This window comes from Cetorhinus maximus, chromosome 5 (assembly GCF_964194155.1).
Source record: "Cetorhinus maximus chromosome 5, sCetMax3.hap1.1, whole genome shotgun sequence".
NCBI lineage: Eukaryota > Metazoa > Chordata > Chondrichthyes > Lamniformes > Cetorhinidae > Cetorhinus > Cetorhinus maximus.
Window position 1 is genome coordinate 93,815,109 of NC_135883.1, and position 12,526 is coordinate 93,827,634.

General features: G+C 47.4%; 1 protein-coding gene across 2 annotated transcripts in view; it reads right to left on the reverse strand.

Annotated features, from left to right (window-relative positions):
• lama4 (laminin, alpha 4) overlaps positions 1-12,526 on the reverse strand; it is a 216,703-nt gene that overhangs the window by 102,423 nt on the left and 101,754 nt on the right. For both annotated transcript variants that reach the window (XM_078542209.1, XM_078542210.1), the window contains exon 16: positions 7,589-7,730. In XM_078542209.1, the coding sequence (XP_078398335.1) occupies positions 7,589-7,730 (142 nt within the window). The remainder of the gene's footprint in view (positions 1-7,588; positions 7,731-12,526) is intronic.

Sequence of the window (12,526 nt, forward strand, 5' to 3'; positions counted from 1 at the left end):
TGGCGTACCACAGGGTTCAATGCTGGGTTCCTTGCTGTTTGTAGTGTACATTAACAATCTAAACATGACTGTAGGAGGTGTGATCAGTAAGTTCACAGATAACACAAAAATTGATGGTGTGGTAAGTAGCGAGGAGGAAAGCCTTAGACTATAGGACAATATAGACGGGCTGGCCAGATGGGCAAGTATTAAATGGAATTTAATCCTGAAAAGTGTGAGGTGATGCATTTTGGGAGGACTAACAAGGCAAGGGAGTACACAATGAATTGTAGGACCCTAGGAAGTACAGAGGATCAGAGGGAACTTGGTGTGCATGCCCATATATCCTTGAAGGCAGCGGGAAAGTAGATAAGGTGGTTAAGAAGGCATATGGGGTGCTTGTCTTTATTAGTCGAGGTATTGAATACAAGAACAGGGAGGTTATGATGGAGCTGTATAAAGCATTAGTAAGGCCACATCTGGAGTACTGTGTGCGGTTCTGGTTGTTACACTATCGGAAGGATGCGATTGCACTGGAGAGGGTGCAGAGGAGATTCACTAGGATGTTGCCTGGGCTGGAGCGTTTAAGCTATGAAGAGAAATTGGATAGGCTGGGGTTGTTTTCCTTAGAGGAGAGAAGGCTGAGGGGGGACCTGATAGAGGTATACAAAACTATGAGGGCCATAGGTAGGGTAGATAGGAAGAAACTTTTCCCCTTAGTGGAAGGGTCAATAACCATTTAAAATGCATCACCTCACACTTTTCAGGTTTAAATTAGATTTAAGGTAAGCAGGAATAGGTTTAGATGGGGTTTGAGGAAAGATTTTTTCACCCAGAGGGTGGTTGGAGTCTGGAACTCACTGCCTAAAAGGGTGGTAGAGCCAGAAACACTCACAACATTTAAGAAGTATTTAGATGAACACTTGAAACGCCATAGCATACAAGGCTACAAACTAAGTGCTGGAAAATGGGATTAGAGTAGATAGGGGTTTGATGACCGGTGTGGATATGATGGTCTGAAAGGCTTCTTTCCATGCTGTAAAACTCTATGGCTCTATGACAAATCTTGCCTTGCAAGCAGAAAAGCAGCATAAATATGAAAGTACATAGATCAATGATAATGTCAAATGATTGCTCAATTCCAGATACATCCTGAATACTTGAGCATATAATTGCATATTCCTTGTGTTTAACCTCTGCTGAGAATCGTTGTTGTGCACTCAGTTTGCTGAAAGGACTTCAAAATTGTAAGCAGATCATATATTAGAGTGTCTCCATGCATAAAGCTCATTCCTTGGGATGTTCGAACCTGCTGCAGCTTAGTATGTTACATCAGGAAAGAATGGAAAGATTATTAGAAGGAAACTTGTTTGCTTAATTACTTGTGACAGATATTTGGCATGCATGGAAATATGTTGGCTTATTTTAGAAAATGTCTTTAATCTGACAGTGCCTCCTGATGTCCATAGCCTTTCAGTGATTTATTTCCATGCTTACAACATATAGTGCTTCTGTGAAAGTCGAAGTGGACGGTTGCTCACCTTTCCCATAGTTTGTCCTTTCACTCCCTCACTGAGTTGACCTTTCCTCAGCTCTCCCTTGAGCCTGCCTTTTACTCATCCCCATGGCTGCACATCTGAGAAAAGTTGCTTCAGTAACAGTTGACCTTAGCTCCCTTTATTATTCAAGGTCTGAATGACTTGTCGCAGCACTTAATAAATGCTCCTTTGTATTAATTAACGTGGCTTCCCACTGGATAACTCATTGTGTGGTATTGAAGTGCACAGTGTACCTATTCAAATCAATAAATTAGCTGTTAAGTAGCATTCTTTGGGACCTTTGGAAGCCCACAGACATGATGTCAGGAAGATATAATGTTATTGGAATTTATTGCAAAATAGTGGTATCTGTGTCTATATATGTGTGTGTGTATGTGTGTGTGAGACTTAATTACATTAAAGGTAGCTGGTCTGAAGGCTTTGATGTAAACATTGGGCAAGTTTAGAATGTAAGGTGTAAAAGGACATTTGCATTTTTAAATAAACCAGCCTAGATTGTTTTCAAAGGAGGGGGTGTAATGTATCACCTGGCCAGGTGAAGTTTCCCAAAGATTACTGATAAAACTTAGTGCTATGAGAGGTTTTAATTATCAGAAAGATAAAGTTGGGCGAGTGTCCCGACGTCACTGCGTGCCATCACAATATTTCATTGGGCGGGCGCTCGATGATCTCTGATGCGCACCCACCATTAATTAATAGGCCACTTAAGGCCCATGAGGGGCCAATCGATGGTGATTTTTCGGGGCCTGTGCGATCTCCAGGTCGCTGTATGGGCGCAACAGGCAGGCGGGTAGGACACATTTGTATAAACCTCAACCACGGGCAGGATAAGAGGGCTCACTGGGATCGCGAATGTGCTCAGTCAGATATTTAATTTGGAAAGTTACTGATACTTGCCTATGAGAGCAGAAATACTTCAAAACTGATACCAGCTGCTTGGTCTGGACTCACAACCTTCAGGTCAGCAGTCTACTGCGAACTTCCTTTTGGGGCCTGCAGGTTTCAGGAAGCCTTCCCTTAGACTGGGAAGGGGAGTTGAACTCTCCACAGGAGGCACCTCCTCTGAGGAGGAAGGGAAGGCTAGAAGGGGGAGGAGGCCAGGAGTGCACATTCAGCCTCCAGGGGAGCCACATTTCGGAGAAGAGGCACAGGCACAAGGGGCGCAGGGCCAAGAGGTAGTCCAAGGCAGAAGGGGCCGCAGAAGACACCACTATCCTGCTGCCAGGGTATACAGGCGGTGAAGCAGCTACCTCAATATGTCTGAGGTGCAGTGCCAAAGGATGCTCTGTCTTTCAAGGGAGATGGTCAACTATATCTGTCAGATGATTGGCCCTGAGATCTCCCCTAACTGGATGGGTGGACACCCCATGCCAGTGGCTCTAAAGGTCACAGCTGCCCTCAAATTCTATGCTTCTGGCTCTTTCCAGGGCTCAGTGGGTGATCTTTGTGGTGTCTTCCAATCAGCTGTCCACACTTGCGTCAAACAGGTGACAGACGCTCTGTTCAGGCTTGCATTGACATTCATCCACTATCGCTGGGACCAGGCCAGCCAGACAGGGCGAGCCAGAGGCTTCGCGGCCATTGCTGGCTTCCCCTCCAGGGTGCAATAGACTGCACATATGTGGCCATCAAGGTACCAGCAGGTGAGTCCAGTGCTTTCGTCAACAGGAAGGGCTTCCATTCCATGAACGTGCAGATAGTGTGTGATCACAGGATGCTGATTCTACAAGTCTGTGCAAGGTACCCAGGCAGCTCCCTTAACGCCTACATCCTCAGACACTCCCAGGTGCCGGGGCTCTTCAGTGCTCCAGCCCGGCTGGATGGGTGGCTGCTGGGTGACAAGGGCTATCCCGTCAGAAAGTGGCTCATGACACCTCTCCGCCATCCAAGAACAGAAGTTGAGCAGCGGTACAATAGGAGCCACACCTCCACAAGGGCTGTGATGGAGAGAACCATCTCAAGATGTGCTTCTGATGCCTGGACCGTTAAGGAGGTGCACTCCAGTACCCCCCAGATCGTCTGTTACTGATAATGGTTGCATGCTGCGCTCTCCACAATCTTGTGCTGGAAAGGGGGGGACGCTGTAGACGACTAAGATATAGACGCAGTTGCTGGGGCTGTACATGATGAGTCTAGCAGTGAGTCCGAGGATGAGCATGCACAGGGAAATGCTGAAGGGGTAGACGCTGACCCAGGCATAATCAAGGGAGGCAGGGACACCTGGGAGGCTTTAATCCAATGATCCTTCAGCTAGAACACCACCGATGGACCTCCAACAAAAGTTTGTGCTGCAGGCTCCATATCCTGAGTACTAAATCTGCCTGGATAGAAACATTAACTATGGGCCTTGTCAATAAAGCTCAATGTGGCACAACTCACTCATAACATCATAGGTAACCATCCACCTGCAGAGGAAACAAGGCACCCTCAGCCATGGTCACATGTCTAAATTTAATGATATAACAAAATGAACTTAGGGAAACAAAATGACTAAGGTGTTAAACATCACACCAACTAATCATGACGTCATTGGGGGCCAACACAAGAGCACCAGTGAGAAACCCGTGGTGTGCCTAAGGTGCCTTAAATTTACACTTTTGGGTGCTACGTCTTGGTGCTGTCCCCTCGCTGGGAGTGGCATCTGAGACAGCCTGCTCACTGTGCTATCCTGTTGGCCTCGATGACCTTGGCAGTCGTCCTCTCACCCGTGGAGTCTGTGCTGGCCCCGCCTGGGAGGGAGCTGCCAGTTCCACAACTGGCATCTCCCCAGTTGTTGCAGCGTCAACAGATGCAACTGTCACTGGCAGAGGAGCAGAGGAGCTGCTGCCCTCATCAGGAGCACCAAGAGAGAGAGGAGCCCACAGAGATGACAGGCAGCTGCTGCGCCGACATGAGGTCATTTTGGACCTCCCTGCTCACCGTAGATGGATGAGCATTAAGCTGGGAAACTTGGTGCCCAGACAATCTCCCACACTGGCACTGACCAGCTGAGGTCAATGCCGATGTGAGGGCTTGGTGGTCCGAGCGCATCCCCAGGAAGTGCTGATTGGTCTCCTGGAGGAACCTCTCCACGAGAGTCACCACTCTCTCCATGGAGGAAGTATGGCGCTCGGCCATGAGACTCATTGCATCGCTGATGGTCCGCGTAGACTCCTGCAGCACGGACACCAAGCCAAGCATAGCCTCATGTATCTCCGCCAGATGCTCCCGCACACCCTGCTGGACTTACAGCATTTTCTGCCTCACGGACGACTCTAGAGGCACATCATCAGCCACCGACTGAGCATGTGCCTGCTCCCCTGCAGTCCTCCGACTGCTGGTGCCATGGGCACCCTCTGTCTCTGCCAGCTCCTCCAGCGACTGTGAAGTGCCCTCACCGCTGTGCCCCAGGTCATTGGCGATAAAATAATTCCCACTGAGGTGCTAGTATCTGCGCTGGTGCCTGCCTGGCAGAGTTGGTGTGACGCTGGTGGGTCAGAGTCTTCAGGGCCCTCAGGTGTGAGAGGGGGCCTCTGCTGCTCCTCCTCCCGGCCCTGCTCCGGTGATGCTGAAGGGAAGAACAAGGACATTGGATCAGTTAACATGGAGACAATGTCAATCTGCATCCCTAGCTCCCGGATAATTATGCGCTCATCCTTCTATAAGCAATGGTCAAGCCATGTTGCAAACTTCAATCACTGAACATTCAGAAGTGCCATGGCTGCTGGGACACTAATGGTGACCCCACTGCTGGGCAAACATAACTGCCCATGGCACCCCAGCCTCACTGACACTGGTGGACCTGGGCGCATGGCGCCGCTCCAGATTGAGGGCCGGCTGCTTGAACTTGATAATGATGGACAACTGGGCCGGCCCTCTGCCAGTCCTCATCTGCTCAGCGGCATTATGTGCATTCTTCTCCTGAAAAGGAGCGAAGAGCATTGATTAGTGCAACTTGTACCTGGACTCTCTTTGCTGCCATCCCACCCCAACCAGAGTGGGACATTGCAGGGCTCCAGTGCCTCTTCACCGCATAGCTGCCACACACACACAAAGATGCCAGGCCCGTCCCCCCAACTTGGCCAAATTCTGCCTACATCACATTTGGCACCACACGGTCCAACCTTGCAAAGCAAGGAGGTGCAAGCACGTAGAACGCAAAGGCCAGCAGATGGATTACTTCCCTGCCACCTGGAAGCTTCCCTCCCAGCATGGCAGCACCCTGACTTTGACATGTTTTGCAGTTGCAGCCCTGGGCCTAGGTGCAGATCCTCCAGGTTGCCCCCAAAGCAGTAATGTGGGTGTCACTGTACCACATGCTGCGGGTGCAGAACCCATCTCATCACCACCCTCTCACGGTGACCTCGGCATGGACAATATCTACTGGCCCACCCAGCGAAGGACACATACCGTCAATGATTCAGTGCAGTAACTGCACTCAGAGGTGGGGTGGGGGGGCTGTGGCCAGCGGGGAAAGCCTACCTGCTGGGTTAAGTGACCAACACCAACGTGGTACTCACCCTTCCAGACCACAAAAGGCCGTTGAAACGCTTGCGGCACTGGATCCAGGTGCATTGCACCACATCGCGGGAGCTCACGATCTCCACCACCTCCTCCAAGGCACAATTGGCCACGTCGGGGGGGCCTCCTCCTCCTCCTGTCCCTGGGAACGAGGACCTCCCGCTGACAAGGCAATCATCTGAGAAACGAGGGGCACTGTGCCCCCCTGCCCTTCCCTCCTGCCTGGCCCGCTCACCAGCAGCACTCTGGCCATGTTTGACAGCCTTTGCAAGGCTGCAGGAGCTCTTTTAAACAGGCGGGCTGGTCGCCATTGGACTCTGCAGTCATAGCCGTCCCATCGCCGCCTGCCTACTCCTGCTGTCCTTGGGAGCCGCGTTTCACGCTTGGCGGGCCTTAATTCGCCCGCCTGGATAAAATGGCGGTGTGGACCCAATCGTGCATGGTGATCGGATCTGTGCCCACCTGAGCCCACTCCCACATGGCCTGCCCGACAAGCAGAAAATTCTGCCCTATGTGTCCTACTTAACAAAAGTATAACTGGGAGTCAGATTAAGTAGGTGATTTAGAAGTTATCATGGCAGTAATTTGTGGATCTATGTATGTGCTTAAAATAATTTCTTCTATTAACAAACATTTAATCTAGTTTTGTAAAGCCTATAAGACTTGGTGGTCTTATTACCACTTAATTCAAGGCACGCATCTCGAAATTTATGCAAATTGCAAAACAGGTTGTGGCAGCTGTTTCAAGTTTCCCTTTGGGATTTGAACAACTCAGCATTTACCATTGGCTGTGCCAAAACACACGATTAGTTAACCCTTGATAGCAAACCAATAACAATTTTTAGATTATTGAGTAGTTTCAATGCACGTCAAACCATTTATCATTATACATCAATGCTCATTGCATTCTGAAGCAATATGGCAATTCCAATGCACCCAACTTGACTCCACTGTCAAACACATTTTTGGGGTAGTCCAAGCTGAGACAATGCAGCTAAATTGAGATGTGATTCAGCTGTTGTATATTTTTGCAGCCTGATTTTCCTTCCATTTAATGCTGACACAAAATCTATCCCCAAGTCATCTTGCTGCTAAGATAAAGAGAATACTGCAAGAAAACTGTTGCTGAATAAAACTGTTAATACATTTGTATCCATTATAATAAAAGCAGTTTAAATGTTTGCAGTAAGTTCAGCAATTCTGCCAACAAATCAGCACATCTTGGCAACTTCATTCAGAGATGACACGAATGGCTAATGTGTGAGATAGGAATATTCCACTGACATAAAAGTGGTTGGAGTTACACCAAATGTAGTGATTTACATTACATGCAACATCTGAGTTACTTGAAACTACAGAAAGTGAATTCTATGCCTTAGTATTCTTTGCTATCAATAGAACAAAATTCACTCTCATTTTAATAAGAAAAATAGGTAGTTAAACAATATGTAATTGTACCTGTTAAACACATTTAAATGTCAATGGTGTTATTGAAGTGTGTGGAATTAATTTTTACAGTATATCGGACAAAATAAAATTAAAACACTTACATCCTCAGCCCGCTGTGCAGCATTGAGCAGAGCAGTTGCATTCTTCTCAGTCTCTGCTACATATTGGACAATATTATCATAGACATTTGAAGCATTTATAGCCTTCTGGACAATACCATTTGCATCATTACTCTTCAAAATACTGTTAAAAGAACAAAATCATTTTATAACTAATTTTATACATGGTAACACATAAAAGCTAACTTTAATCACCATTCACTGGGTGGGAACATTGCGGGCAGGGGATTCAGAGAGCGTAATGGGTCTGCAGCACATTCCTGATGCATTCCTGATCCAGAAATTGTACTTGTCTGAATTCAGGCATGGGTTAGTTGCCTGTTCCAGAGAAGCAGGGACCTAATAAAAATGGCAGAACCATCCTCTGATAATGCTTTAGAGATGCAAGTGTTGGTTTAACTGTGGGATGATTAAGGCCAGCATTGTCAATTGTTGACTGTGCAGGATCTGAGCTGCAGTCAACCCGGCCAAATTTTTAAAAATGTTTTTATAGTTTCCTTGTGGGCCGGGAGGAGAATGCGTAGAATTACAAACTCTGGAATATAGTTTCAGACATTTTCGGCTCAGAGTCCAATGACATTAGTAAACCCTTCTTGCGTCACCTTCGTGATTTGCAATACCACCATAATCATTTGACACAAAAATACATTAAAACACATTGTTGTATGTTGTCAAATAAATAAGTGTATTGTCACATAAATAAGTATAAAACTTAATAAGAGCAGATCGCTTGGCTTCAATGTCAGGTTCCGTTACAGCAATGTTAGCCTTGAACCAGTCGGTGTTTTTCCGCTCTTGCTCCTCATATTTTCAGACTGCGGTATTGTGATAGTGTCTCTTAATACATTCCATTTCACTCTGCATGCTGTGTGGAATGATGTTGTGTGCCTGTTCAATTGATTCAAGTCACTGTTGGTTCTTATCTGGAGAGGCAGTATGGCTGACATTAAGATGCTTTGAATGGAAAAGCTTCAATGATTGCATCTTAACCCTGGTGCTAATCATGGAGTGAATTGTATCACAGTCAGTGATGTCAAAGCTACCTTTGTTGGGAATGCTGTCGAGTCACGTCTGGTGATGATCAGATCCAGCTGGTGCCAAGGCCCTGATTTTGGATGTCACCAGGACTCTTGGTAGCATGGTTTATTCTGAAAGAAAGCCTTAGTTACACAAAGCTGATGGTAGCAGCAAAGCTCAAGTAGCCTCTGTCCGTTCTCATTTATCTTTCCCAAGCTGTAATGTCTGAAGCAGGAGGGCCATGTTTCATGGTCTGTGCCCAATCTTGTGTTGAAATCTTTCAGTCTGTAAAGATGCTCTGTCTTAAGGATTCTGCTGATAGCAGTGTCAGGCTGCTCATAGAACGAGATATTCCTCTCCCTAATGGAGCATAGTGTTGGACTATAGAGACTTATGAGGTTAACTGGAAAGGTGGATGGAGAGGACACATTGTGAAGCATTTGTACAGGTTCTAGCATTGAGAGCAGCTCATTCCTTATAGCAAAGCCTACACCTTGCTCACACATTTCCTCTGAACTCTACCTCGCCAGATTAACGTGTAAAGCTTTTCTTTCAGTGATCCACTCTCGGCAAGCCTGGTCTATTGTAGAGATGCTATGCTGAAGTTCAGCCTATGAAGTTCCATGTTGATCACAGTTGTCTTGCGGGCAATGTTGACCAACTGCAAGTCATCTATCAGTCCCATGTACATGGTCCTGACGTTCCAGTGTGCCAATTGAAGAATTAGCATCTTCTTTCTTTTTGTTTACTTTGCTTGTTTCAGATCCGGGTGAGAATACTCTGAATGCACTAAGAGCTGCTCAAAGTCAATTCTAACAGACTGCTAGGCACCGTGCCAATGACTACTGATTACAAATATGCCAGAATATGCAAATGTCCTTTGACATAACAAATGCTAGTTGCATGTATGCTGGGATCAAAAAGGCATCAGATCCATCAGCGAAAAAGCACTTCCATTGAAACCAAAAGGTAAGGTCATCACCGACTGCAATAAACATCTGGAGATATGTGTGGCAAACCACCATGAGTTGTACTCTAGGGAGACATGGTCACCAAGGAAGCTGTAGATACCATAGAGAGCCTGCCTACTATGGTAGAACTGGATATTGAACTCTCAGTGGAGGAGCTTAGCAAAGCTATTGACTCAATTGCCATGGGCTAAGCTCCAAATGAAGATGCAATCCCACCTGAGCTCATCAAGCATGTTTTTACAACCAGGTGAGAAGGAGTGGGGGAGGCAATGGCGTAGTGGTATTGTCGCTGGACGAGTAATCCAGAGACTCAGGGTAATGCTTAGGGGGCCCAGGTTCAAATCCTGTCACGGCAGATGGTGGAATTTGAATTCAATAAAAATCTGGAATTAAAAATCTAATGATGACCATGAAACCATTGTCGATTGTTGGAAAAACCCATCTGGTTCACTAAAGTTCTTTATCAATTGTTGTTATCTGGCCTGGCCTACACGTGACTCCAGAACCCACAGCAATGTGGTTGACTTTGAAATGGCCTAACAAGCCACCACTCAATTATATCAAACTGCTACAAAAGTCACAAAAAAAGGAATGAAACCACCATGTGCTGCCCTCCCTCAGGTGAAGAAACACTGAATGTTGGCCCTGTGAAGTCCTCCTTACTAACATCTGGGAACTCATGCCAAAATTGGGAGAGCTGTCTCACAGACTAGTCAAGCAACAGCCTGACATAGTCATCCTCATGGAATCATACCTTACAAATAATGTCCCAGGCACCACCATCACCGTCCCTGGGTATGTCCTGTCCCACCAGCAGGACAGGCCCAGCAGATGTGGCAGCACAGTGGTATACAGTCGGGAAGGAGTTGCCCTGGGAGTCCTTAACATTGAGTCTGGACCCCATGAAGTCTCATGGCATCAGGTCAAATGTGGGCAAGGAAACCTCCTGCTGATTACTGTGTACTGCCTTCCCTCAGCTGATGAATCAGTGCTCCTCCATGTTGAACACCACTTGGAGGAAGCATTGAGGGTGGCAAGGGTGCAGACTGTACTCTGGGTGGGTGACTTCAATGTCTATCACCAAGAGAGGGTCAGTAACACAACTACTGGCCGAGTCCTAAATGACATAGCTGCTAGACTGGGTCTGTGACAGGTGGTGAGGGAAAAACATACTTGACCTCATCCTCACCAACCTGCCTGCCGCAGATGCATGTGCCCATCACAGTTTTGATAGGAGTGATCACCGCACAGTAATTGTGGAGATGAAGTCCTGCCTTCACATTAAGGATACCTTCCACCATGTTGTGTGGCACTACCACTGTGCTAAATGGGATAGATTTTGAACAGATCTAGCAATTCATGACTAGGCATCCATGAGGCACTGTGGGACATCAGCAGCAACAGAATTATACTCAAAAACAATCTGTTAACCTCATGGCCCGGCATATCCTCCACTGTACCATTATTATCAAGCCAGGGGATCAACCGTGGTTCAATGAAGAGTACAGGAGGGTTTGCCAGGAGCAGCACCAGGCATACCTAAAAATGAGGTGTCAACCTGGTGAAGCTATAAAACAGGACTACTTGCGTGCTATACAGCATAAGCAGCAAGTGATAGACAGGCCGAAGTGATCCCACAACTAACAGATCAGGCCTAAGCTCTGCAGTCCTGCCACATCCAGATGTGAATGGTGGTGAACAATTAAACTACTAACTGGAGGAGGAGGCTCCACAAATATCTCCAACCTCAATGATGAAGAAGCGCAGCATATCAGTGCAAAAGGTAAGGCTGAAGCATTTGCTACAATCATCGGCCAGTGGATGATCCATCTTGTCCTCCTCCAGAGGTACCCAGCATCACAGATGCCTGTCTTCAGCCAATTTGATTCACTCCACATGATATCAGGAAATGGCTGAAGGCACTAGATACTGCAAAGGCTACGGGCCCTGATAATATTCCAGCAATAGTGCTGAAGACTTGTGTTCCAGAACTTTCCACGCCCCTAGTTAAGCTGTTCCAGTACAGCTACAACACTGGCATCTACTATGTGGGAAATTGCCCAGGTATGTGCTGTGCACAAAAAGCAGGACAAATTCAACCCAGCCAATTACCGCTACATCAGTCTATACTCAATCATCAGGAAAGTAATGGAAGGGGTCATCAACAGTGCTATCAAGTGGCATTTGCTCAGCAATAACCTGCTCACTGACGCCCAGTTTGGGTTCCGCCAGGACCGCTCAGCTCCTGACCTCATTACAGCCTTGGCTCAGACATGGACTGAAGAGCTGAACTCCCGAGGTGAGGTGAGAGTGACTGGCCTTGATATCAAGGCAGCATTTGACCAAGTGTGGCATCAAGTAACCCTAGCAAAACTGGAGCAAATGGGAATCAGGGGGATAACTCTCCGCTGGTTGGAGTCATACCTAGCACAAAGGAAGGTGGTTGTGGTGTTGGAGGTCAGTCATCTCAGTTGCAGGACATCACTGCAGGAGTTCCTCAGGGTAGTGTCCTTCCCCCCGTCAAGCCCCTTCCCCATCCCGAACTCCTTCCCACACCTTCCACCCCCCCTTACACCTACCTCCCCCATTGCCATATTCTCCTCCGGTACCTCCTCCTCCCACCATACTCCCTGCCCCCCCCAACCTCACACCCAAAAACTTAGGTTCCCCCTCCTCCCACTCCCCCATGACACCTCTTCTTCTCCCAGTCGATCCTAGACCTTAATCTCCCAACCCCTGGCACATCTTCCTCTCCTAACCACAGCTGGACCTTCCTCTCCATCCCTTCGACCATCATCCGTTGTGAGTAGAACCTCAATGGTGACTTTCCACCTTCTGTGAGCTGCTTCTCAGCAGAGCCATGTCCATGAGAATCCATCCAGCATGTGATGGATGTTACTCCAGTGTGCCGTTGCTGTTGTGCTCCAGCATC